This window comes from Seriola aureovittata, chromosome 13 (assembly GCF_021018895.1).
Source record: "Seriola aureovittata isolate HTS-2021-v1 ecotype China chromosome 13, ASM2101889v1, whole genome shotgun sequence".
NCBI classification, from domain to species: Eukaryota; Metazoa; Chordata; class Actinopteri; order Carangiformes; family Carangidae; genus Seriola; species Seriola aureovittata.
Window position 1 is genome coordinate 15112563 of NC_079376.1, and position 25980 is coordinate 15138542.

A 25980-nucleotide genomic window follows, 5' to 3' on the forward strand; every position below is an offset into this window, starting at 1 on the left:
CAAATGAGATGGACTTGAAACAAGGAGCATAGTCCGTGAAAGTGATTTTTTACTCTGGCTGTACATTTACCAGAGCCTGAACACAACTATGTATATAAAGGTTAGGTGAACGCTCATTTGACTGAACCTTGTCCGTATAGCCCGGAGTGGGCTGGAAGCTTCCACAAGCCGGAAGAACACAACCAGCGAGGAGGTGAGAAAAATGAACGCAGTTTGGTTACAAAGGATTTGCAACAGACTCAACTCAAACGTGATTACCGCTTTTAATGTTATGTTATATGCATTTTCTTATGTAAACAAAGTGATTGAAATACGTTTATAGCCTACACAACGGTCGATCACTTTGCTACCGTTAAACAGAGCAGCGACTTAGCTGTTAGTTCTCCCAGAGTTTACCCCAAAATATAGCTAATGTTTGCCATCTAAGTTAGCTACAGAAGATCAGTATAGATAACTGTATGAATTAGCCGATGTATAACATTTGCATGAAACTCATACATTGATTCAGCAATAACTATAATGTCTTTAATGACAATAACTACACTTGTTCTGCTTCAGCTAGCTAAACAAGAAGGCTGCTCAGAGTCCTAAAGATGTCGCTGTGATGTTCATGTGATTAACATGTAGCTCACATTGTGGACGGTAATGCATGTGTTATTCTGACAGGGATGAAAAGTAACTAAATATATTTACTCAAGGAAGTGCTTCTCAGTACAATGCTGAGGTACTTGAGTATTTCGTGTCATGCTACTTTATAATTCTACTCTACTACAATTCTGAAGGAAATATTGCATTTTTTACTCCACTATATTTATTTGGCAGCTGTAAGTACTAGTTACTTTACAAATTAAGATTTTACACACAAAACATATAAGCATTTTATAAAATATGATGCATATTAATAGATCAGACCAGTCAACACTGTGTGAAATTGTCAGAATCAGCTCCACCTTGAGCAACTGCAGTAACATGATGTCACATGCACATTAATGCAATCAACTGTCGACTGTGTTTAATCTGTCTATTTGTTGATTAGTCAAAACAGCATTAAGGGTTCAGTCTAGAAAACTTCAATGGTAAATGCCAAGAAGATATTTTGCAGGTTTGATCAACAGCCAAAAAAAAACCTGAAACAACATAATAATAATATATGGTTTAATATACAATTGAAATGGAACAAATCACAATAATACTTTCTAACAAGGGCTCATTGCCAATGAAGGGCATCCAGGCAAAAATAATTAATGATGGCGAAGCAACAGGCTACAGCTGACATGCAGGAAAAAGGCTCATACAGGAATGCACAACCTAATGCCCCTTAACATAAATGGGACATGACAAGTTTCAACTTGTTTAACAAATGAACCAGAGGACAGATAGGGGGTGTGTAGAAACTAAAAAATGACTGAAGCAGCATCTGAATGACAGCATACTTTAACACCAAAACTATTTATCAGAAAGTTGTTTTTTGTTTTTTTTTTAATTTATAAAAAAAAAAACAAGAACTGAAATCTCTCATTTACAAAAGAAGACCCTTAATTTGGTACTCTGTAGAAACCCCTTTGGCAAGAATTATAAGATTTACACAACTGAATACACACTAATCATCTTCCTAACAGACTCTGTCAGATTGGTTTGGAAGCATCAGTGAACTGCAGTTTAACGGGTTTAAATCTTGGTTTTCTGTGAATTGATGAATTACAATTAAACCAAGTAGGAACCAGCTAAACCATTTTAGAGGAAGGAAGTGTCTCTGAAAGTTTTCACACTCAGTCTGTGTTGAATACTTATCATTTGTTTGGAAATCCCAGATTATTTATTTCACTTGTGTATTGTTGTCTTACTTAAAACAACTGTATTTATTTTAGTAAATTAATAAAATACAATAGTAGATTAAACATGTTGATTAATTTCCTCCAAAACTGGTTTACATGTTTCCTCATATAACCAACCAACCTCATAGAGGATGTTAGCTACTAAAAATAGTCCACTTTGAACTTAAAAAAAAAAAACTTCACAGAACAGTCAGATGCATGTCTTTCACTTCTGTTTCAGACACATGATGTTATACACTATCACTGTATCTTAAGCACTGCAGCTGAGTCAACTCTTGACTATTGACAGTCAAATGACTGACTGTTGCAAAAAATACACCTTTTTCAGTGTTTATGACCAGCTGTTATAGATGTAGTTTAAAGGCATTCATTTGATTGCACTACTGTGTCAGTATAATACTCAACAGGAAACCTTGTTGCCATGACAGTGAAGAACAGCTTGTTCTGACACAGTCCTAGTTATCTGCAGGGTTATTGAAGTGTACTCATGTGAATGGAGAAGTTTTAAAAAAAAATTTTTTTTAAATCATTTTGGCCTTCAGCAAATTTTAATAGAATCCAGTCAAATCTGGCTCCAGCTGAGTCAGTCAGTAATGTTGATGTTCTCTTATAGGGGATGGAAATAGACTGCCAGCCCGAGGAGCCCATTGTCTCTTCATTTGATGAGGACTGTGTTGAGCTTGGTGACGTCAAGGACATGAGATTGGAGGCAGAAGCAGTGGTCAATGACGTACTCTTCGCCGTCACTGAAATGCACGTGTCACAAAGTCTCAACAGTGCGTTGGATGTGGCGTACATAAATGTGGAAACAAGAGAGGGAAATCGGTATTGTCTTGAGCTCACAGAGGCAGGACTGAGGGTAAGACGCAGTGAGACAGTGGTTTCTTGTTTTATTCTTCATCATATGCACTTTAAAGACCCCAAAGCATGCAAAGTGTTACATCTCTCATTTCTACCCAAACAGGTGGTGGGCTATGCTTTCGATCAAGTGGACGAAGATTTGAGCAACCAGTATCATGAGACAGTTTACTCCCTTCTGGACACACTGAGTCCGGGATACAGAGAAGCCTTTGGGAATGCTTTGCTCCAGCGGCTGGAAAGGCTGAAGCAAAACGGACGATAGAAGAAAGCGACCAAGATGCTGCATAAGTTATACAAGTGAAACAGGGGCTGACGATGTAGGTGTATTTGGCTATGTGCCACTGATAACCAAGTCTGGTCAAATATTATAGCCTCTCATGTGACGTCCACCTGCCTAGCTACCACTACAATAAGGGGTACCCTGCCCTATCAACTTTGCTTTGTTATGAGTTTCATACCATTGACTGACTCCATGTTTGATACTCCACTTCAGTGACTGCTAGGGATTGGCTGTATGGGATGTGTTGCAACATCGTGTTGTTGACTTTAACTGTGGAAAGATCTTCCAGCTTCCTCCATGTTACAAATTTGTAACTGAACATTGTTCAAGAAATCCGCACTTTTTGTACTCATCAAAATGATCTGAGAAAGAAGCAGCAAGTTGTATTGATAGTAATTCAGTTTCCCCCTCTGCCCTGCTTGCACTAAAGCTGTGACCTGATGACTGATATCTGCTCAAATATACTCAACTAGTTCTCATTCAGCAGGAGTCTCAGTGAAAGAGCCAAAGCTGTACTCTGTAACTCATATTGCCTTAATGACTGACTTTTGGTTAGAAAAGTACAAAAATTAACCCATTTACTTACGTTTTACTTATTTTGTGTTGGAGATAATGGTATTTTGTGGGGTTGTTCTTTCACACAGATAAGTCAGAAACAAAACTAATTTGAAGGTTCTGGTTATGTTATAGACTAAACGGACACTGTATTCAGTATTAATTGTAAAGTTTGTGTTTGGATGTTAGTTTTTTTCCCCTCCATACTGCAGTGCATTGCATCTCAAGCTTGCATTCCTGACTATAGCTAGCCTTGTGGAGGTTTAAGTATATTCTTTTGTTGTAAGCTTGTTCTCCAACAGCATTTGCTTCTATTCAGGGAGGACTTCTTGCTTTAAGTTGATGTTGGTTTACTGTACTTGTGACCTGGTTACGATCCCACGTCGGTCTTACAAAATCTACTTTAATAGAACTTGTTCTCTTTCCATACATACTGTTATTCCTTGCTGCTGGCCTTTGCTCAGACTAATAAAATCTCAGAAGTATTTCAAGGCTTCTTTTTATGTCCCCAGTAAAGTGTTTTGCTCATTTTAAGGCTGTTATTCATCTAAAAGCCTTTCCACCACCAGGTGTTGAAAACCTGGGATGAGCAGTATTACCATCAGCGACATTGAATCAGAGGCAGACTTTATCCGAGTACAGCGACAAGTGACTGACAGCTATGTAACAAGCTAAAAAACAGCTGCGAGTCCTTTTAGCACAAAATTTACTAAAAAGACACTTAAACAACTTGGGTTACTCGTGTCAGATTCACATATAGTGCGACTTGGGTACACATTAGATTTCTTTATTAGAATTTACTTTTCATATGTAGCACAAGGTCAGTAAGAAATATTACAAAATTAGAAGTAAAGAAAAAGTACAGCATGTACCTTTTCTGACTACACAGCAGCCAGTGAGCCAAGACATTTGCATTGTAGTGGAATGTAATTAAGCCAGGGTCATTTACAAACATTAACCCGCATTATTTCACATCCACAACTCTTAAAAATCGACTGTTAGGCAATTCATAGTGAAAATCAACCTCTCATTTGTTTCAGTAAGATTTAAGATGTGTGTGAGGCAAAGTCTTGCAAACTAGTGAAACACATACATCTTAAAAACAAACAAAAAAAAAAATCAACTTGATGAATGAATAAAATGAGATCTTAACTAGAATCATTAACTTTTTTTTTTTTTTTTTTTACTCAAAGCTGAATCCCTTTTTAAAAAAAGAAAATGCACATTTGTCTGAGGTATTGTTGCCAGTTTAGCTCACAATCTGAACTGGGAACCTGATGCAGAACAAGTCTTGTTTGTTGTCATCTCTCAGTTCCCACTCCACAACCAGCTTTATCTAGAAATGCAGAAGAGGAGTAGTAGTCAGTGGAGCAGGTGCACATTGTTTAACATTTTAGAAAAAAAAAAAAAAAAAAAAAAAAAAAAAATTGAAGTGAAAGAAACAAAACACATGGCAAGAGGACAAAGTCACTACTCAGACAAGGAAGAGAGAAACTTAAATCTGAACCAATTTAAAAAGCCAAAATTTGTTTTTTACTCTGTAGTATTACTGCTTTTATCTAAGGATCTGAATGCTTATTCCATTACTGCTTACATCATACCCAAGATGAAACCACATTACAAAATTACCCTCTGATTAGATGCAATTTTAAGACCTTAAATGTGGATTGTCACTAAATTATTAAAAAGAAAAACCATCTTAAAAATGGCCGTTGCTAATGTCACATGTACTTACTGCGGGATACTCAGACTTCACCGGCAGAGAGTTTAGATAGTGATAACTCTGCTGCTTCTTGATGGGACACTGGATTCCAGACTTACAGCCATCTTCTATGGGAATGGGGAAGGGGACAGGAACTCCAGCAATAATACCATGAACCACTGCTTTGCTTGTCTGGCTCTCCACACCTACAATAAGACATCACATCATGAGAGCAAAGGTTTTTAAAACCAAGAAGAAAAGAAAACCATTTATGCTGTGAATCTTGGAAGACATATCTATCCATTTATAGTCCACTTACCACTATTGAATGTCACATTGACACTGTAAGACTGTCCTTTGTGTAACTGGCATGGCTGAGTGTTACAAGGGCTAACGTCCACCACAGCCACTTTGCCAGAAGTGGAGCCTGAATATAAACATGGAAAAGACAGTCTAAATGAATGAATGAATGAATGAAAAAAATAAATGCTAATACTGCCGACATCACTTTTTAAAAATGTGCTCCATTTTCATTAGATGTGACCAACACATTACAAACTATATAATTTCCTCTGTGGCCATGAGGAAAATCTATGCAATGCCATGTTGCTGAATATTTATTTCCACAGGAATGTCAGACCACTCAGGTGACTAAATAAATACTGGACTACCACAAATATGTGCACATGAGTGTATATATATTGTGTACACATATAGTGTTCTGGACAGGTAAAACTTTCCGTGGGACATATGAAGATCTAGGTGTGAGGGGTGCACATCAGTGTAGTCAATTAATCAGTTAAGTGGACTGAAAGAAAATCAATCGTCAGTTTTTAGAATTAAGGTAATTATATGTAAAACATCCATTCCCCGTTTCTCCAATGTAAGAATCATCCGTTTCTCCAAATATAATTGTTTTAAAGTCTTTGGATTTTGCAGTGATGGTTGAACAAATCAAAACATCTGAAGTACTCTGTTCTTTTTTCTGATTTTATAGTAAGAGTACAAGCACCGTTAATTTACATATCTTGCATTTAAAATGCGATGATCACCGGTTAACATAGAGAGAAGTAAGTCTGGGGCGGAAGAAAACTCAGGTGAAACTTACCGCAGTCTTTGTACTTCACTGGTGCCGCGCAGGTGAATCCTATCAAGCAGAGTGAGACGATGAAACCAGTCCGGACATCCATGTTTCTTTTTCTTTTTTGGCAAGACCTTAGAAATTAGGAAATACCCATGACGCAATGTTAAGTAAACTTCATCGGACCAGTGTGCCTTCGAGCAGTCAGCAGAAAGTGTTGAATCATATGACTTCTTGTTTGTTTCCCCAAATGTTGCGGATGTAACAGTGATTACAAAATTTAACACAATGAGGAACAAATTCTCTTCGACTACCTGGCCATGTGGTAAAAACAGCTCAAACACAGTGAGTCGCAAAAATGATATAGTACAAAGAAGAATAAGTAATTTTGAATGAACAGACTGTACCTTTGATGAGCTTCAGTCAACATGCGAAGTGGAACTGCTAGTAGGCTGCCACTATTTATTTCCCTGTATCACGAGATTGAAGCAACGCCTATTTATGCGAAAGAAATATTTTCTTTGCCCGATATTTTGCCTGTCAGGAAACCCCTGCTCCCGTCTCCTGTGCTGTAAGTGGCAGATGAGAGCCTCAACACTGCATGAAGCAAATTATCTGTAAACTTAAACTCAATGTAAGTATTTGATTGGTGGTTCTTGTTGGGAACGGCATACAGCCTGGTAAAACAGTTCCTGAGAGGCAAAACCAAGGTAGTACAAACCCAAAGTCTCCTGACGGGTCTTATCCCTAATGCCTCATGGTTGGCAGGTAAACTGACGAATCAACTGGCCGTATACTACCAACATGGGCGTGTCTGTTTTCACAGACATTAATTTTAGCCAATAAGATCGAGATAACTCTTTCGTCATCTGAAGGGGGTGGAACTTACCAACATTTGTTATGGAAGATGTCATTCGTTAGAAGAGCAATGATATCTGCGTCAAAGTCAAAATTATTGAGCCTGGCCAGGTAACGTACATTTTCTGAAATCGTATACATAATTTGGGATGTCCCTGGTCAAAATATTAACCTTTAAACAATCTCTTTGATAGAAAAATAGTGTGTTGAAGATAGTTAGCAAGCTAGCCTTTAACGCTACCGTTAGGTAACAAGCTAGCACTGGGGCCAGTAACGTTATAAGTCCTGCTGCTTTCATTTGATCTGATGTTAACGTTTTAATGTTTTGCAGGGCATCTACTCTTCTGAACAACCCCGGTGTGACCCAGCAGTTATACCGGCTGCCCCCAAACCCCACCGCGGGGCTCCAGCGCTTCAGTAGCGCCTCCGCCCAGGAGAAGCCAGCGGTGTTAGGTCCATCTGAAGATAAAGTACACCTCACTGAGTCATGTGTGAAGGTCAGCAGTTACACCCACGATTAAGAACCTTACTCTTTGGGGATGTGTGTATAAAAATCATAAATCTACAGTCAGAGCCAGTGTTGACAGTGGAGCTGTATTAAGAATGCAACTTCATGACATCAGGTTAGTCAGACTTTATAGGGAGCATCGGGCAAACATTTGTGTTTCATGGTTCCTCTACATTTGAAATGTGAAGAAACCAAAGACTCCCACACACTGTCACTTTATCAATAATAGCATTGTAGGTGATGAGGGTCTGAAGGCCCAAACATTGTAAATAATGTGTACAAGTGATCAACAGTGTGCAACTTTAATCACAGATCAAATTGTTTGATTCTAGACACTTGTCAACAAGCCTTTGTGGTGTCACCACATTGATAACTTAGTCTAACTTGGTCTTGGATGTCTCCAACAGAGCTTGCGTTGAAGTTTATGTGACTTGCACCTTGTTTGCCCCCCCCCCCCTTAATCCAGAGACTTGGGGAGATCATGGAGAAGGGCGAGTACCTGAGAATACAAGTGGAGGGAGGAGGCTGCTCTGGGTTCCAGTACAAGTTTGCTGTTGATGGTAACAGGAATGAGGATGACATGTAAGATGCCACTAATCTAGCTTTCAAGTCTTTGTTTCCTGAAAGTCACTTGTATCTTCACTAAATCACTCCTGTCCTCTTTGTTCCTCAGAGTGTTTGAGCAGGGAGGAGTGGGCATTATCGTGGACCAGGACAGCCTGGAGTTTGTCAAAGGAGCCACAGTGGACTTCACCCAGGAGCTGATCCGCTCCACCTTCCTAGTGCTGAAGAATCCTCAAGCTGATCATGGCTGCTCCTGTGGCAGCTCGTTCTCTGTCAAACTATGAACCTGCTTCCCTGTTTCATCCGTTAATAATAATAATAATAACTAATAATAATAATAATAATACTTAATACACTGATTTACCAATTTATCAGGTACACATGTACAAAATACAGTAAAATATTAGTCACATTTCAGCCTACTATATTACATCTGATAACCATAGGGATGAATAAACACCTGTCTGAAACAATGTCAACAAAAACTGAAAATTATAGGCTTCACAAAAGTACAATTTATTATAGTGCTATCATATTGGATTGTCTTTAACAGTAAACATGTATCTAATAAACCGTAAACTCAGGGTATTATGTGATATTGAACTATCTGATATTTTGAGTTCCTAATTCAGTTTGCTAATAGCTACATCTTGTGTCAACAGTGAAACTGGTAGATAGTCTTGCACTTTTGAGTGTGAAATGACATGAAGTGAATGAAGGGCAGAGGTGGTGATTAATCATTGAAGACAGCTAAAGTCAGTATCGCTCATTGACAGCAGAGTTTATTACAATTCAGCTGCGATTTGTTTTGGACTATTCGGTGCTTAGATTGTCTTTGTATGTAAAATATGTATATAGGCCATATCTATGAATATAAAGAGCTAAGGTATGTTAAGGTTTGTTTCTTCTTAAATAAAATTGAGTGAATATCATATTTTTATCTTCAGGCTTTTCTCTTTATAATATGAAAATTAGTGTATGTCCAAAGTTATCATGCAGGGGAGGTTGTGTATTTTAAATAGTACTCACATGAATCACTTCCTCACACAGAATCATGAAAGGGCAGCAAGGAAATGTTTCTATTTATTGATAATTGATAAAAGGTTAGTTTGAGCACTGCTGGTGTCATTACATTGGTTCCTCAGCATTATGAATCATATTATTTATGTTGTTTTCACCCAACATTTTTCACTCAAAGCTCAAGTCCATGGTTGCCTTTTTTATTAAAGTGGAATTTAAGAAACATCTCACAAAAAATATACAAAAAGAATATCTACAAATGATATTTACACTGGTGTAATGTAAATCAAAATATGCAGCAACATTTTTTCGTAGTTAGTCTTAATACAAGGAGCAAAATGTTTTGCACTTTTCATATTTTCTCTGATAAAACATTCCATTTAAGCAATATATCTGATTACACAAACATTAACTTACTGTTGAAAAAAGTCACACCATTCATATTCATGAAAATGCAACAATAATACATCATACAGTAGCAGCACACTGAAAAGTGACTGAAAGAACTGCAACAGTGCATTGAAACATCAATTTACAACCGTTCTTTTTGTTTTCTGAGGAATTTGGTTCGGACAGATTGTCTTCCAGTAAGCCATGCACACCCATTAACCACAAACAGATCCTCAAACGAGTATGCACACGTTAACATGTCATGAGGGGAACACTGCTGAGGGAGGTTTGAGGTCAACCAGTCAACAACACAACCACATGAACAAACCATAAATGAACCATCAGGGTAACACAGTGACCAGGTCAGGTGTACAGTGCATAGTATGCTTTGGCATGCTGACATCCAGAACATAACAGTGGATGTTACATTCAGGAGGAAGGCCACAGGATTTGGAATTACCAGTAAAAATAGAACAAATAAATGACTACATGATCCAAAAAGTAAAACAAACATAATACAAAAAGAATCCAAACCCTCATAAATTGAACACTCAGATTAAGGCTAATTCAGTTTGCTACATGTTTTAAAAAATGGCATTGTCCGTAACACAATTTCATAGGCCTGCCAAGTGGCAAAACTGCCATTTGGGACATGTACACAGATTCGCTCATTCTAAAAATATTATCCATTACTGAAATGATATGCACATACTGTGTTAGAGAGATGACCTTTTTTTTTTTTTTTTTTTTTATCTCAATGATGATATGATGCTGTGAGAGCAGGGCTGTATGCCCTCCACCTGTGTTCACAATCGGGACTGATGCTATGATGAAAATGAGCCTTGCACATATGCATGCACCTAGTTTTTGAGGCAGTAAATCACATTACTGCTTTTCCTCATTTACAGGCTGCCAGGTCTGTCCTCCTTTTTTCTTGAGATGCATCTTTTAGCTGATTCTTTTCTCTGGAGAGCCGTGCTGGGAGACACCTGGACTTTCTGAGGCAGGATGGTCCAGGTGTGATCCTCAGTGAGGAGCATGAACACACCTCCACACAAAGAGGCTAGAGAGGAGATTAAAAAGAAAAGGGAGAGGATGCATCATTTAATATTTGATTGTCATATCATTTGTAAATCCAAGTTTTTATTTGGGTCCTCAGTCATACCTTCTGTCATCTCCTCCTGCACTGACAACAAAGCGATCTCCGTTGGTGAAGCGTATGTTGGTCAAGTGAGCAGAATGACCCAGAAACCGTTTGTGTTTGGCCTGAAAGAGATCGTATTCATGTCATTCAAGATGCATTTTTGCAACTACTGCTAACACTGTTCTTGTTTTACAGCACAGACACATTTACAGGGTATTACAGTGTGCAAAACATTTTAGGGGAAGTGACAGCTCCAGCTGAAAATCAGTTAAGCCATCACACAATTTTAATTGTGCAATACTATTTTCTCAGTAGTTGAAAAGCATGCTGGGTAATTGACTATATATACTATTGATATAATAGCACAACAATGTACATCACAGGTTGAAAACATGATGATTTTGTATTATAATGAATTTAAAGTCACTATATGAAGATTTTTTATGTAATCGTTGCATCTTTCAAATTATTCTGATGAATTTTCATTTGTAGAAAAATGAGACGATCCTGGTCTGTGTGGAGGGTTAGCAGGAAGTGCTTTTTTAATTCTACCACTGGAGGGCACTGACGTCTTGAACTTTTAAATCCTTCATATATACTGGCTTTCAGATCTCAGCTCATGAAGGTGAAAAATTTCACATTTAAAATGATCGTATAATATTTTCATTAGACGAACACATTACTGTCCTAATAAATCAAAAACATTGTGGAAACATAAAAACAGTAATAATAATATGATGTAGTCATACTTACAAACTTCTCCGGACATGGAAAGTCAAACAGCTTTACCATCCCAAAGTCGTCTCCTGTGACAATGTTAAGGCCTGAGTGGGACACACAGGCACAGGTGACATCTGCTTTGTCAGTGTTACGGGACCAGATCCCAACGACCTCGTCGCCAAGGACACTGGACACAGAGGGAGAGAGAGAGAGAAACAACATTTGGGTCTCAGACTCAGCACTTCATTATTACCTTTTCTAACATATGCATTGATGGCGTGTGTCTCTCACCTCGTCCAGCTGGCCCAGGTAATCCTGTCAATGTGGGACTGCTCTGTCACCTGCTTCCCAGACGGCACCTCGTACACCAGTCGTTTGTAAGCACCTGTGGATATCTGATTCAAGACATCGGAGGTTAGAGCGTTAGGGTCAGACAGCCGTGACCTCTCACTGCACAGCTGATGAGCCTCTGATGTTTCCGTACCTGGACGTAAGTGCTGTCAGCAGAGAAGTCCATCTGCATCACGAAGCTGGGGATGTCCCTGCAGCAGTTGATGCGGTTCAGCTGCGGGCCGAGCGTCAGGTCGTAGAAGTCGACTGCGCTCTCAGTGGAGCCCACAGCCAAGTAACGAGAATTTGGACTGAACCTGCGAGGGAGACATGCAGAGTTAGAGAAGACCAGAGTTCTCTCAGATTTACTGTCTAGTGAACAGACTAGGGTTTGACAGTTTCTAAAGATGATTATGGATTCTTAAATTTCAAATAGAAGCTTTTGTGTTGTATATTTAATATCTTTACATTTAAAATTTAACATACACATAAATACATACACAAACAAATCAATAAAAATACATTTTCAGAGTGACAATACAGTTTTGATACATACTTTTTTTTTTACACATAAACATAATAGTAGACATAATACACATAAAAATCGTTTGAATAAGCAGGAAGCCAGGTAACCACAGCGAATGCAAACTCATCCTCTGCAACATTTCAATACCAATCCAAACAGGATTAAAATTGGGCAGATTTATGGGCCCCAGCTGGCTGCGTCTGCAGTTTCTCTGGAGGACGCACTGGTGTTTGCCCAAACAGGTAATGTGTGTGTTTTGACAGGGTTTTATATGAGCCCCAACTGGACAGTGTGTGCTGGGCCAAATATGACGGCTATTAGCTCCAAATTAAACTGGAGAATCTTTTTCTTGCTATGCTGGCTTTTTTCACCTCACACAACAAAGCTTCTCTCTTCTCCCTGAGCCTAAAGCCTTCACTACACCATGGTCTTGCCCGAACGTTACCTCCATAGGTAACACAAATAATGGCACCCATCAAATTCTCCTATAATCCCTGAGGTCCACATGAATTTGTCGGCCGAGACTGGTGACAAAAAGCTGATTATTTGCTGAGGAGCCGAGGCGCTACTGAAGCGTACAAATAATGACAAAACAGGCCAGGGGGCAATTCAGAATAATATCCTTCGTAAACATACACATAATAATCAGTTGTTTCATAAAAGGCGAGTTCTGGCTCAATACATTACTTTTCCCTTATATCACTAAGTTGATATATCTGCTGCACCACTCTACTATCAGTACCTAATATCCTGGATAGGAGAGCGCCGGTCCCTTTTCTTGCCCCAGATTTTGAGCGAGGTAACCAGCAGGATGATGAACTCTCCGTTCTTCATGCCGATGGCCACCATGTCTCCCTCGGGACTGTAGCTGATGGTATGCGCCGGGTGACCCAGATTCACCTTATTCAGCATCTTCTGTTTTCCCACAAGGCAATGCAGGGTGATTACGAAATGTTATAAACCATCTTAACATTTGAACTGTGATCATCCTGATAAAATGACAGAAATATGTGAGTGCTGATCGGTTTGTCATCAGACTGAGTGGTTGTGTGTGTGTGTGTGTGTGTGTGTGTGTGTGTGTGTGTGTGTGTGTGTGTGTGTGTGTGTGTGTGTGTGTGGGGTGAAATGGCCGACCTTCTCTGGGATGTCCCACAGGCGAACAGTGCCATCCTCTGCAGCAGACAGAAACACGTCTCTAGAGGGATGCGTGCCCAAGCCCCAGATAGGTCCGTCCATGTGTCCGTTCACCAAGATGTTGCACGCTGCGTTCTTCTCCCCTACTTCAATGATCTCTGCGTTTCTGGTCCCCACGAGGATTTTACCCTGACACAGCACAGAGTAAAAAAAGGTCAAAATACAAACAGTGAAGTGGAAAATGAGAGCGGGAGATTGATTGAGTAGCATCTTATCTATTAAGTACCTTTCCTCTGCACACAGAGCGAACACAGTCTATGATCTGTCCAGTTTCTAATCGAAAGGCTCTGCAGCGTTTTAGCTCCTGGTCCCAGAGCTTCAGAGCACCTCCCTCCTTTGACCTGTGGAGGAAAACATCTTCTGTTTCATCCACTGTTTAAGGGAAATGACAGTTTTATGTAATAAATATATATCATGGTGGTCACAGGGTCAGTGATGTACAGTAGGTACAGTATGTATTTCTTTCTTTCTCATATTCATTTAATCGTATCAGTTATTACATTCATTTGGATAATAAGAAGAATTACTTATAAGTACATACACAAAATGTTTTCCTGCTATGACAGTGTCAAAATGAAAGTGGCCGACCAAAGGTATCAATTAAACCTGTTTTTCCTGCTAGGACTTTATTTCATAGTAATGTGAGGACTTTTGTTCTGAAACCAAACCCATGTAACTGACACAACATGAGAGTTAGAAAACTTCAGTTTGCATAATCTGTTGACATCATACTTTAATCACAAAATCCCTTTCACAGATTATCATATAAAATCACCATCTACCCCTACTGCCCACCAATAAACCAGTACGTGAATAGCTGTGAATGTATGTGAATCGCTTACTGATGGGTGATCAAATGTACTAATACAACAGAGCAGCACTTACGGTCTTTCTTTGCCTCCGGTGACAATGAGGCCGTCTCTCAGTGTGGTGTACATGGTGAACACAGGGCCCGTATGAGCTTTGGCCACTATTCTTACTAGAATGTGTTCCTTCCACACACACACATCCCCACTTATGGTACCTGTAAATGTCAAGTTATTCTGAAAAGAAAACAAATCTGCACTAATCTAGTGGCCTAAGAGAGCAGAGCGAGCAATGCAAAAACAATTCACAGCACACTGAAGCAGACAGTTTGGGATCTGATGAGCTTTAAATATGAACAGGTTCAAAGTGAGAGGTTAAATGTAATATGTAGTAAGAACAAGCAACATTTGAAATCAAATCAATTAGATATTTGAACAACATTAAACAATGTGGATTACTATGGGTTGGAAATAACTTACAGCTCCAAATGCTACAGATAGCATGGTCTGCATCCGGGCGTCCTCTATGGAGCTCAGCACACCTTTCTTGCTGAGCAGAGCTCGACCAGCTAACGTCCAGAAGCGCACGTGTTTGATCCCCACAGACACAAAGTGCGTGTCTGAGTCTGGCCGAAACTCGGCCACAAAGATCCTCTGGGTGTGACCTATCCGGCTGGCCACTTTGGCACCTGAGAAACAAAGCAGAGTTCAGTAAAAGGTTTTCTAATCCACCCAATCCCCCAAAGTTGAAGCAAAGATGATTTTAATTGTCTACCTTCCTGCCACTTCCAGATGGTGACAGTGTGTTCAGGGTCCAGGCCCACAGACAGCAGGAGCTTTCCTGTGGCACTGAAGCTGACAGAACAAACTCCACCGGAGTGGAAACAGCGTAGCACCGACAGCGTCTGCTTGGTCATGGCGTCCCACACATGAATAGATGGAGACGTGGCTGAGGAAGACGCGAGATGAAGAGGACTGTTTGGAATCTAATTACCATGAAAGTATCGCTTGCTTTTAATTGTCACTGAAACCCCAGCAACGTTATGAATTACTAGTTAAAACTGAGAGTGTTCATTGTTGGTTCAATTGGGTTTCTAAAATTTAAAATATGAATAAAAACAAAACGTAAACTAAAATGGTAAAGGCGAGAGACTAGACTTATTATTTGGCTTTTATATTCTGTTTTTTAGTATCATATATACAATTTAAAATAAAGCAAGTTAATATGGGGAAGGACCTGTCTCAAATCAGATGACCAGTAGGTGGCAGCAACTTAAAGAATATAATTGAATTAAAACCACACACATTTCCTTTTCCAGCATGTTTCTTCATTTAAATGAGGATTAATCTTGTAATGTCCTTACCTGACATGTCACCAGTATCACCTGAAATTAAAGAAAATCAGATTAACACAAAGGATTTGTTACCTTTCTGACTTTCTGCTGTCTGTAAATTCCCCTGTCCTGTCTTTTACACTTTGTGGAAGGTTTGTATAAAAATGCAGTGAACAGTGACAACCACACACAGCTATTCCTGTATGCAAAAAATTATCATTTGGCTCATTAGTTGCTTTAAAGTGCAGATAAGCTCGTGGGAAGTGTATGGCTGTCAGTCATGTACAATAATCCCCCCGCACATTGCACAACACAGGATACAGGGAAGAAAAACAAGGCGGCTGGTGACACAGGAGGTCAATTTCTCACAAACATACCTACTTGGCCAGTTGCCACCACGTTGGGGAATTTGGGATGTTGATTGATGGTCAGGCACAGAATGTCGTCACTGTGTTCAACATAGAAACTTTGGCAGGCTGTAAGAAAACCACAACCAAAACACACACACACACACACACACACACACATCACACACACATACAAGGTCGAATACATATATGTTATATTTGTTTTCAGGGCAGAAAATAGTAACACTCTTAGCATGTCTTCTAAACTGCCACCCTGTCTACTTACAGGTCGTCAAGTTGAGCACGATGCCAACTGAGGCCGTGTGGTAGATGATGTCCGCCCCCTCATTCAGGTAGTGCACGTTATTGCGGCAGTCATTGCCACGGTAACCAAATACCAGGTCCAACACTAGGTCCTGCGGGAGAGTCAGAAAAAGACCGCCAGAAAGTCAGAAAGGTCAACGCCATGACAACTACGATGTTGAGAGCCAGCTGGTGGCTGAAGCAGAACGTCATCATTCGATTACAGAATCATCAGAGTCCCCGGAGAGGCTGTCGGGACTGAGAGCGAGCGCACAGCATCTTCAGCTGAAGTAATCACATTAGAATCTTCCTTCTGTTTGCAAAAAATTCCCCATCTGTATCTATTAGTTTGTTGTTGTTTTGCTAAGCATGTGAAGTCCACCTTACCTCAATTGGTCTCTTCTTTTTGCCAACATTGTTGGTCTGCAGCTTCTCTGGCTGAGGCAGCGCTCTGCTGACAGGAGGCCTGGAACAGACAGCTGGGATAAGAGGGCGGCTGAGGAGTTGCTTATCATACTGATAATTATAATAATGATCATGATGACAATAATAATAACATTACACTGTTTACTATTGGGACTGTTGTATAAAATGCTCCATATCTGCAGACAAAAAAGTGACTTTTATCTCAAAGAAAAGGGTCCAGGAAAATACATTTTGTACATTTTTTTCTCTGAAATAACAAGAGTTACAATTATCAAGCTGGGATGAAATAAATCATTTTTTAAATGTCAAGGCCTCTTGCATCACAAGTTTCTAAAAGGTCTGTATTTCCAGCAAAGCAATAAAAGTTTGAATAGGGTGACTGATGTCAATAGATGTAGAAGATGAAGGTAAAATTAAAACTATGTGACAGTAAAATATCACGACAACATAACTAGTAAAAGTAGTCACTTCCACGCATCTTCAGACTGTCAGTGAGTACAGTCCTGTTCATTGATTCAAAAACATCACTAACATTATGATTTTACATGATTTATCAGAATTATGAGATGGAAAATACAGTTGTCTGTGTTCTGGGTGAATAACAACCAGAGAGTAAAGTTTTCAAGTCTGTTTCATTCATCAGGTCAGCTAAGTAACAGCTTTCACCGACTCCTTGACAAAAAAGAAACCTCCGTAATTACTTAGTGTATGTATGGTACGGAAAATAATTAATAATGCAAAGACTGTATGGACATACCGATGACCCTGTTTTACAGTCAGGGCAGTGTGTGGAGCGGAAACACTATCAAGTGTCTATAACAGGCACAACAACACTCCAGTCCCTTCATATCTAATCTACAAATGTCCAAATAAGGCCAAAAAAGTAGTATTGGAGAGAAAATATAAGTAAACGGCACAGTAAGAGACTTACCTTGACCCTCTTCATGGCGGCAATAACAAAGAAAAAGCAAGAATTAGAACAAAGGTTTCCCGCAGCGTTCACTGTTGCCTGCTGGACACACGTAACACAACACCACAGCCACTGAGGACATAAAATACAGGAATCAGGACCATTGTGTATCCATGACAACCAAAGTCCATTTCTATGACAACTACTGCCCAGAAGATACGTGGATGCTTGCATCATTGTCAAAAAAACTAACAAAAATAACAACCCCAAAACAAATCAGGAAATCATCAATAAACCAATAAATCAATAACCCTCAGGTACCTAAAGTCTGTGACATTATTTTACATGTATTACAGTGATGGAAAATCTGATGCTTGTAAACCGTGTTTACCACCAGCCATATAATCAATACTTCAAAAGACTTTAAAAGAGGATGTGTAGATTTCTAATATTCATTCTGATTTGATGTATGAAGCTTGATCCACTTTAATCAAGTGGTTTCCCTGGAGTCTCTGACAATTAAAAACATTTCTCATACAACTGCTTCAGACTTTGTTCCACTCACTGTTAAAGTGGACACTAAAGTAAATTCATTTCAAGCTCCACTTTAACTTTCAGCCCACTTTGTCCTGCCTGTCAGAACAGCAGCTCATTAGCAAATGAGTGAACTGACACCAAAACAGCAACTTCATTTGTACATGAGGGAAAAAAAAAAAAAACAGACGCTTGGAAGTGAATTACTAAAACAGATAGATCTTTACAGAGGAAACCTCACAGATGCAAACCTATAAACCTGCAGGAAGGTTGAGACTGGAGGTCATACAGCGACCATGCCATACATGGTCTGTAATGTAGCCCACAGACTAGTACAAACTTCCACAGTCAGTATTTTACCTTTTCTTTATAATTACACATCTATTAACTACTGCTGCCTGATGCTTTATCTTTTGTGCAAAATCAACATACACACTGCTTACCTCACCACCCCTTGTCTTCAAGTGGAATTAAAGAACGAAGCAGGATAATGACAGATGGACAGCCATGAAAGGAAAGAAGAAAAGCAGAAAAAGCTGAGTTATTTCAAAAGGGCAGGGACAGGGCCAGAGTAAAACGCAGGAAAAGAAAAGATATGTTGACTGAGGAAGACAGGACTGGCTTTTTTTTTTTTGCTCTGCAAATCCTCTCCACAGCTTCATTTAAAATACCTTTCATCAACAGAGGGCTCTTTCAGCTGCAAGTGGGGTTTCACACCAGTCATGGGTCGCATGTTGGTGGATAAGGCCTTGATGGTGTAGTTGATCTCGTTCTCTCTCGTAACATCGCTGTCGTAACCTGATGAAAGACGGGAATGATACAGATTTTTTGTTTCAGCAACGGAAGCGTTTGTCAAAATTGAAAACATCAAAAGTAAGTCGTCTCTCACCTCCGTCGTCCTCGCTCTCGATGTCCGACTCCTCGCTGTCACACTGTTTGAATTCCCTGTGGCTCTCGGGCTCATGGGCCCAGATCATGAGGCATGTGTCACCCCCACCCACTGTCACCAAGAGGCTGTCGTCATGGGTCCATCGCACATTGGTAACATGTGCGCTGTGGGCCACGTAGCGTTTGAACTTTGCATACTTCCCCTGTGGCAACAGGGACAACATTTATGTAACACTTGTGACATTAACACAGAAATTAACATAACATTTGCATAAACCTCAAAGTCGAGATGTTCAAACCACATAATAATAAGAAATGTGGATTGCGTCTCACCTTGACAGGGTATCTGAAGAGCTTGACATATCCCAAATCATCTCCTGTTGCCAGCACCTTCCTGTCGTTACTAAGGCAGGCAGCGGTCACCTCCGTCACCTCATTGATCACGGGCCAGATGCCCTCAACAGACGTTCCCAGGACACACGTCCACGTGCTCCAGTCGATCTTCTCCACCTGAGCCAAGTCAGTAAAGATGTATTTATGCAGCAAATAACACAAGAAAAGTATTTAAACATCAAACACAAGGGGCAACAAAATAGAACAAACAATAATTCAGAAATGTGCTCAAGTGCTTCACCATGAAGAGAGTGATACATGATGATTTTATATTGAATTTCAAACTCTACACACAGCCAGTGGAGAGAGGCCAACTGTGGGGTCATGCGCTCCCTGCTCCTCACTGTAAACAGGAGGAAACGGTTCTCCTGGGCCTGTACAAGTGTAACATAATCTACCTGCCACCTATCAATCTCCTCATCTAACTCCATGCAAGAAAGCAGATGAGCATTCTTCCAAAAATGTCTAATTCCTCCTTTAAAAGGTTTAGGGCAGGCAGGGTCTTTTGAGCACTGTCATGGCCAATAATAAAAACCTGTTCCCACATAATTTAAACTGAGAAAGGTTTGGGACATTGAGCTTCTCACAGAGTTCAGGCAGTCTGCTGAGATGGCCACATTAAACGCCAAAATGGTTGCAAATCCATAGAAAATAAAACAAGAGCAGACTGCTGTCTCAGCCCGTTAATGACGATCCCGTGATCAAGAGCGCAAGAGCATGGATGCATCACAACGGGGCGAGACGGAGGAGCCAATGTAATAGAGGACATCGGAGGTGCCACCGGGCCTAGACCCAGCAGCATCTATCAGCTCTGACGCTTATTTCCTTCATGCGGTTTATCTTGCAAGGTGCCTGAATGTCTCACTGCATTAAAGGGACCCTAAACACTATCCCACTTCCACTGCCAAAATTAGAATGATACTGGTGAAAAGTGGGCCGTGTTAATGCTTCACTGCCCTTCCCCGAGCCTCCTCTGATCCCAAGGGGAAAATGTGGGCCAACAGCGCCATAACCACGGTCGCGCCTGTGCCTTTTCTCCCTGCTTACCTCTGTAGCTGGAATGGTCTGCCTTTTGCCGCGAGGAGCTTCGAAAAAAAACTGCTCTTTAGCACCTGTGTTGACTTGAAGTAGTTTTCCTGTGCGTGAAAGAGCCCAGAGGGGCACGGTGTTTTTAAGTGAGACATTTTGAATGCACAATTGGCTCTTAAGCGTAAATTTACAAAGATTTCCTGAGACAATAGTATTTAAGGAAACATGTTTACCTCTCTTGTCCCAGTCCAGATGGGTAATGTAGTTGAGGCATCCTTTGCAGACTCCAACTCTTTTGCTGCTCATTACATTGTAAATATCCACAAAAGTGTCTCCTGATGCCACTGCAAGGTACTTCCCAGTACCTGAGCCAACAGAAGAGAGAGACGTCTCAGTGGTGGTTTGGTGAGTCCACCACTTTGAAATATCTGAACAACTCTGGGACGGATTGCCATGAAATTTTGTGTAGACATTCACGGTACCCAGAGGATGAATCCTCCTAATTGTGGGGATTTGAGTTTTCACTTATCCTGTGAAATGTCTCACCGTCTTCTAGCGAGACTGCCACATGGTTCTACGCAGACATTAATGATTACCAGACAATCTTAGGTGATCCCCTGACCTTTCCTCTACTGCACAAACAACAGCACTTTAGCACTGTCGTTTTAGCATGTTAGCATAGGTAGAGTACAGCCTAAATATGGGACTGTAATGGTATAAAAAACTAAGAAAATGCTTTGGATAAGCAGCTTCTATAGACTGCAGTACACCAGGCAGCATCAGAGCACCAAGCCTGAAACAAATTGCAATAAAAAATAAATTTTAAATAAGAAATTTCAAAGGGGTTTCAGTATTTTAACCATACCAAAACCAATTTCCCGCTTAGTGTTACACTGCACTATACAGTGACTTCAAGCCTAAGACGTAGGCTCTCAGGGGTTCACGGGTGTTGGGTTGAGAAACAGGATCACTTGCACCGTGGATTAAGGTTAAGTGTCCAGGCGAAAGATAGTTTAGTTTCTTGTTCTCACTTTGTCTACCCCCACTGTTTCTCATTCCTCTCTTGCTGTCTCTCTGTCTGGCCTTATTACAGAAAGCCATTAATTTGGGTCAGGCCTGCAGCTATATCTCCCCACCTTACAGCAGGAGGGAAAGATGTATACCTGCAGAACTTCTGCACAGCATCCCACATAAAGCTTTGAAGGGCACAGAGATTTTAGAGGCCTATTTGCTTCCCAGACAGGGTTTAAAGGGAGTTTTGTACTGGTGAAGAAACGCAGAGGTGAAGCGCAGACCTGGAGAGAATCGGATATCAGATATGATGTCCTTGCGGTGGTGGAAGGACACCAGGTCCTCCAGGGTGTCTGCATTCACAATAAGGAAGCTGCCGTCATTCAGGCCCACCGCCAAGGCTTTGCCATCAGGAGAGAAGCAGCAGCAGCGGCCGCCTGTGGAGGACAAGTTGTTTGTTAAAGCCCTGGGAGCGGTGCACTTCTTGTCAGGCTGACAGCCAAGCAGACAAAGAAAGTATACTCATATGTTCGCGCTGAAGCAGTGACTCACCTTTCCTGAGCTTGCGTACAGCCAGCATGCAGTGACTGGGTGAGAGGTCCCATATGCGCAGGGTCTTGTCATCGCTGACGGTGGCACAGAGAGGGAGATGGGGATGAGTGGCCAGGCCCCACACCTCACCCTCCATGTGGCCCTGCAGACACATACAACAGCATAAAGATTCAACTTTAGTCGGCCAACTTACTCTTAGGCGACAGCAGAAGAAAGAATGAAAAAAACAGAGTATACTTAACATGGACTTTATTTCGGAAAATTCCTCTAAATTTAGGTGTGGGTAAACTAATAAGTTAAACCATACTGTAGGATTAGTCTGAACTAAGACAAATCATATTATAAGAAATCTTGCTGAGTTTGTCAAAGTAACGATGGCTGATTTTAAGATTACTGAATATTCAGCAGAATGTGCTGGTTTGCTCATTTGTATATTTGTTTGTTTATTTATTTACTTATAATTTCATTCTTTATTGTTTTGTATTTGATCAACAAGTGTTGCTGTCCACTTTCTTTTTGCGTTTATTTTTATCCACATCTACATCCATGTATCTCTCATGATCTCTCAATGATCATCACAGAATAATAAAAAAAAACAACAACAAACAAAAATCTAAAGTGTAAAACAATATATTAACTATATAATTTCCTATTAACCGCTTTGTTGTTTTGCAGTAACATCTGCATAATCTTTATATTTTCCTCCTTTCTGATAGCAGCAGCAGCAGCAGCAGCAGCTGTGCCTGATCAAACAGGTTAAAGAAATGTGCCCCGTTCTGTGTACATATATCATAATTCTCCAGTCTCTTCTTCACAGGCAACAGTATTCTTGCTTGACAAACATGGTTAGCCTGTTACCTGTACGACCTTTGGTTCTCGTCTCTCATCGATGGATCCCGTCCATCACAATGTGATTGTACATTAAAAGCATTTGAAAAGGGCAATCAATAGTATTTGATCCGTCTGCCTACAGTCAGGGGAGGCTGGGAGACACTGCGGGACCACTCTACTTAATTCAGCAGCAGTAATTCATCACAGTTTATAACAACCTCCTTGGTGATTCTGTGGTGCTGTGTAAAATAGACATAATCACACTGCAGGGCTATGCTGGTGCTGTAGGTTTGTATATTGTAACATATTAATTACAGTATAGAAATACATGTTTTACTGCTGACATTTTCCAGAGCACAACTTCTATTTCTTATTTCTCTATATCCATAAAGATTTTCAGGAGGCAGATATCAATTTCACACAAACTTTAAGGCACATCTCTGAAATACACAGAGAGAAACATGACATCAATCTTCACTTCAGAAATCTTTGACATTTAACTTCCCACCTTTTCTTTTTCTACCTCCCAGACAGCCACTGCATTCCAAGCACAACACTGAAAATCAACTCCAATCAACACAGCCTTGGAAGCTGCTTTAGTAATCCATCACCTCCACATTTTGTCACCCTGTTGGTGGTGCATTAAAGGATTGTACGACGTGAGAAATTTAAAGTGTAAGTGCCCTTGACACACCGCCGAAGCAAAAGTTTCATAACACTTTCATAACATAGTTTTACTTGAAGAAAAACAGAGAGTAGAAGTTGTTGGCTGTGATGTCCAACAACATTCAGTGCATCTACAGCCTTTCAAACCTTTACTAACTTGAGAAAAGTTCGCCCCAACTACGGCTGTCACCTTACAGACTCCCTGCATACTGCAGAAAACGAACTTCCTCATGAATACCCTGTCTAAGCACAAGTCGAATCTGATGTACTGTATAATATTACAGTAGATGTGCGACAGGAGCTGGGGTTATTTTTTTATTTTTATCTTACCTGGACCAGCAGAGTGATGGGACCACTCTTGTCAACCTCCAAGATCTCACCGTTCTTGGTCCCCACCAGGATGTGGCCGTGGCCCAGAGATATGGCACGTATGGAGGGGTTGTCTTCCAACAGCAACCCTGCAGAGCCGATGAATTATAGCATGAAGTCAGAGACCTCAACTTGAACCAGCACACAGGAGGCAATCTTCATTTCAGCTAAAAGCATTGAACGTTTTAAATGGATTTGCATCAGACGGTTGTATTATGTCTATGGAACCACGGAGGCATAAGAACGATTCAAGGACTAAGGAGCGCCACTGGCAGCAGGATGACCTTTTTACCTTTAGAGCCTGGGGCCAGGACTGCTCTCTTGATGGCGTAGGTCTTGAGGCATCTCTCGAAAGTGTCATCCCACAGAGCCACTATACCGTCCTTTCCTCCAGTCACAAATCCCTACGGGGACATCACATTGGCACGTTTACAGCCTCAATGATCTCTGCAGACTGAACATGTCACTAACAGAGTAAAGCTTGTTTTACATATAATCAGCTATGAGAGGAAGAAACTACACAAAAAGTACATACAGTGGATACAATGGATCATAGTAGAATAGAGAGAATAGATAGAATAGAAATGTCTATCCCACTGATAAAAAAAAAATGCTCACAAAACTCGGCCTTTACATTTAAGTTTAAATTAAACCGTTAACTTAAAACAGAGGGCTAGATGGTTGTGACATGTTTACAGCTAAAAAGTGATTGAGACATGGATTCAGATTTTTTCTTTTCTTTTAAATATTACAAAAGTTCTCACCGGTCAGTGAAAGACCACTCCCCCTCCGGGTTTGTGACATACCTTTTCTAGAGCGTGCATACTGAAAACAGGGCCGTCGTGAGCTTTGACGGTCTTCATCAGGAACATGTCCCTCCAGATGCAAATGTCCCCGGTGCATGTGCCCGAAAACACCATCTCCTCCGACCAGCCGTACACGGCGCACATCATAGTCTCCGTCTTCCCCATGTTCCCCTTGCGCCCAATTAGTCCACCACCTGAAAGAGAAACAGACAGTCAGCTCACAGTAAGACGTGTCACAGCTAAGCCAGAGCTCTGCTTGTTAGAGTCACTCCTCGCCAATAAAAAAAACAAAAACAAAAACAAAAACAAAAAACAGGGGTCTTACCAGCTTTATGCCAAAACTTCATATGTTTCACACCAGCTGTGATGAGCTTGTCCGGCAGGTACGGGTTTATTTTGACAACGAAAATCTTGTCCTTGCTTCCCCTGGAAAAACAAGTTGTACATCACAAAAAAAAAATATATATAGAAAAACAATTTGTCCATTCTTTTGATGGTAGGATGTTTTTATGTTTCATCCATTCTCATGCCTGAGAGGATGAATATATTGTGGCAGTAAGCAACAATTCAAAGGCCAAGCACACAAAGCTACACTGAGGACTGTTGATCATGGCAAAAACCTGCAGAAATACGGCTCTGGTTCTGTTTCAGTGTGATAAGAACCATTGAGTTGCATGGTTTACATAATAAATCCAGCAGATAGACACTGCATGTTATTTTGATAAAACTGAACAGGTAGCCCAATGAACTAACTCCATCTGACTCTTCTGTAAACCCTTAAGACACAACTGAACTCAAAGGAATCAGGTGTTGATTTTGTAAAAAATGTTCAAGAGCAAAGAGAAATGAGTTCAAATTTGAACTAAATGCGGCACTCGAGGGAGTGTAGTACTGATGCTAAATAATCTGATGGACTAAATCCTATTGATTTTTCATTCTGTGAGCTTGCATCTAAATTCTTTGCAGGAAACTGAACCTATGATAGTAATGACCACCCTCTGTTGTTAGCTCCCTATTATTTCAAACAAACCAGAAGAAGAATCCAGCATACTGTGACTGTCTCCTTGTTTCTGCTGTTTCACACAATATGAACATTAAGGACCAGTGGCTGGTCATGTCTGATGCAATGGACCGTGCCTGACACTTAAAATTCTCCTAATTGTTGCCCTTTGTGCTGCCGCATTAGTCTCACGCTCAGTGAAGCTAG

General features: G+C 40.4%; 4 protein-coding genes across 5 annotated transcripts in view; 2 read left to right on the forward strand and 2 right to left on the reverse strand.

The window, feature by feature from the left end:
* The first annotated feature begins 59 nt into the window (after positions 1–59).
* gskip (gsk3b interacting protein) lies at positions 60–4715 on the forward strand. 2 transcript variants are annotated; one of them, XM_056393318.1, is made up of 3 exons: positions 60–193; positions 2449–2694; positions 2800–4715. In XM_056393318.1, exons 2-3 carry the CDS (start codon positions 2452–2454, stop codon positions 2956–2958), a joined length of 402 nt encoding a protein of 133 aa, XP_056249293.1. In that variant the 5' UTR covers positions 60–193; positions 2449–2451; the 3' UTR covers positions 2959–4715. The 2 variants fall into 2 exon arrangements, with proteins under 2 accessions (XP_056249293.1, XP_056249292.1); XM_056393317.1 differs by having other exon boundaries at positions 182–250.
* Positions 4303–6872, reverse strand: LOC130180033 (NPC intracellular cholesterol transporter 2-like). The gene is made up of 5 exons (XM_056393316.1): positions 6722–6872; positions 6342–6448; positions 5553–5660; positions 5267–5439; positions 4303–4867 (listed from the first exon to the last, which is right to left on the reverse strand). The coding sequence occupies exons 1-5, from the start codon at positions 6742–6744 to the stop codon at positions 4781–4783; spliced, it is 498 nt and encodes a 165-aa protein (XP_056249291.1). The 5' UTR covers positions 6745–6872; the 3' UTR covers positions 4303–4780.
* Positions 6873–7159: 287 nt separating this feature from the next.
* Positions 7160–9178, forward strand: isca2 (iron-sulfur cluster assembly 2). The gene is made up of 4 exons (XM_056393315.1): positions 7160–7283; positions 7504–7669; positions 8147–8262; positions 8354–9178. Exons 1-4 carry the CDS (start codon positions 7222–7224, stop codon positions 8526–8528), a joined length of 519 nt encoding a protein of 172 aa, XP_056249290.1. The 5' UTR covers positions 7160–7221; the 3' UTR covers positions 8529–9178.
* A 265-nt stretch (positions 9179–9443) lies between these two features.
* The window catches only part of eml5 (EMAP like 5), a 39775-nt gene continuing 23238 nt past the window's right edge, over positions 9444–25980 (reverse strand). Inside the window, exons 18-45 of the mRNA XM_056393319.1 lie at positions 25099–25199; positions 24774–24967; positions 24260–24371; positions 23929–24056; positions 22102–22243; positions 21834–21986; positions 20772–20903; positions 20557–20645; positions 19450–19626; positions 19118–19319; positions 18900–19026; positions 18672–18686; positions 17716–17724; positions 16746–16824; positions 16342–16471; positions 16086–16184; positions 15739–15759; positions 15150–15323; positions 14855–15063; positions 14454–14611; positions 13795–13909; positions 13509–13697; positions 13117–13289; positions 12003–12165; positions 11810–11913; positions 11552–11705; positions 10820–10920; positions 9444–10717 (exon numbers count right to left, since the gene is read on the reverse strand). Coding sequence (XP_056249294.1) covers positions 10681–10717; positions 10820–10920; positions 11552–11705; positions 11810–11913; positions 12003–12165; positions 13117–13289; positions 13509–13697; positions 13795–13909; positions 14454–14611; positions 14855–15063; positions 15150–15323; positions 15739–15759; positions 16086–16184; positions 16342–16471; positions 16746–16824; positions 17716–17724; positions 18672–18686; positions 18900–19026; positions 19118–19319; positions 19450–19626; positions 20557–20645; positions 20772–20903; positions 21834–21986; positions 22102–22243; positions 23929–24056; positions 24260–24371; positions 24774–24967; positions 25099–25199 — 3487 coding nt within the window. The 3' untranslated portion in view covers positions 9444–10680. The remainder of the gene's footprint in view (positions 10718–10819; positions 10921–11551; positions 11706–11809; positions 11914–12002; positions 12166–13116; positions 13290–13508; positions 13698–13794; positions 13910–14453; positions 14612–14854; positions 15064–15149; positions 15324–15738; positions 15760–16085; positions 16185–16341; positions 16472–16745; positions 16825–17715; positions 17725–18671; positions 18687–18899; positions 19027–19117; positions 19320–19449; positions 19627–20556; positions 20646–20771; positions 20904–21833; positions 21987–22101; positions 22244–23928; positions 24057–24259; positions 24372–24773; positions 24968–25098; positions 25200–25980) is intronic.

Coding starts and splice junctions, on each gene's coding strand:
- LOC130180033 (XM_056393316.1), bottom strand. CDS start 6,744: ATGTTGACTGAAGCTCATCAAAG. Junction 6,449..6,721: donor TTGACTGAAGCTCATCAAAG/GTACAGTCTGTT, acceptor CTAATTTCTAAG/GTCTTGCCAAAAAAGAAAAA. Junction 5,440..5,552: donor CAATGTGACATTCAATAGTG/GTAAGTGGACTA, acceptor GTCTTATTGTAG/GTGTGGAGAGCCAGACAAGC.
- isca2 (XM_056393315.1), top strand. CDS start 7,222: ATGTCATTCGTTAGAAGAGCAATGATATCTGCGTCAAAGTCAAAATTA. Junction 7,284..7,503: donor AAATTATTGAGCCTGGCCAG/GTAACGTACATT, acceptor AATGTTTTGCAG/GGCATCTACTCTTCTGAACA. Junction 7,670..8,146: donor TCACTGAGTCATGTGTGAAG/GTCAGCAGTTAC, acceptor CCCTTAATCCAG/AGACTTGGGGAGATCATGGA.
- gskip (XM_056393317.1), top strand. CDS start 203: ATGAACGCAGTTTGGTTACAAAGGATTTGCAACAGACTCAACTCAAAC. Junction 251..2,448: donor GCAACAGACTCAACTCAAAC/GTGATTACCGCT, acceptor GTTCTCTTATAG/GGGATGGAAATAGACTGCCA. Junction 2,695..2,799: donor TCACAGAGGCAGGACTGAGG/GTAAGACGCAGT, acceptor CTACCCAAACAG/GTGGTGGGCTATGCTTTCGA.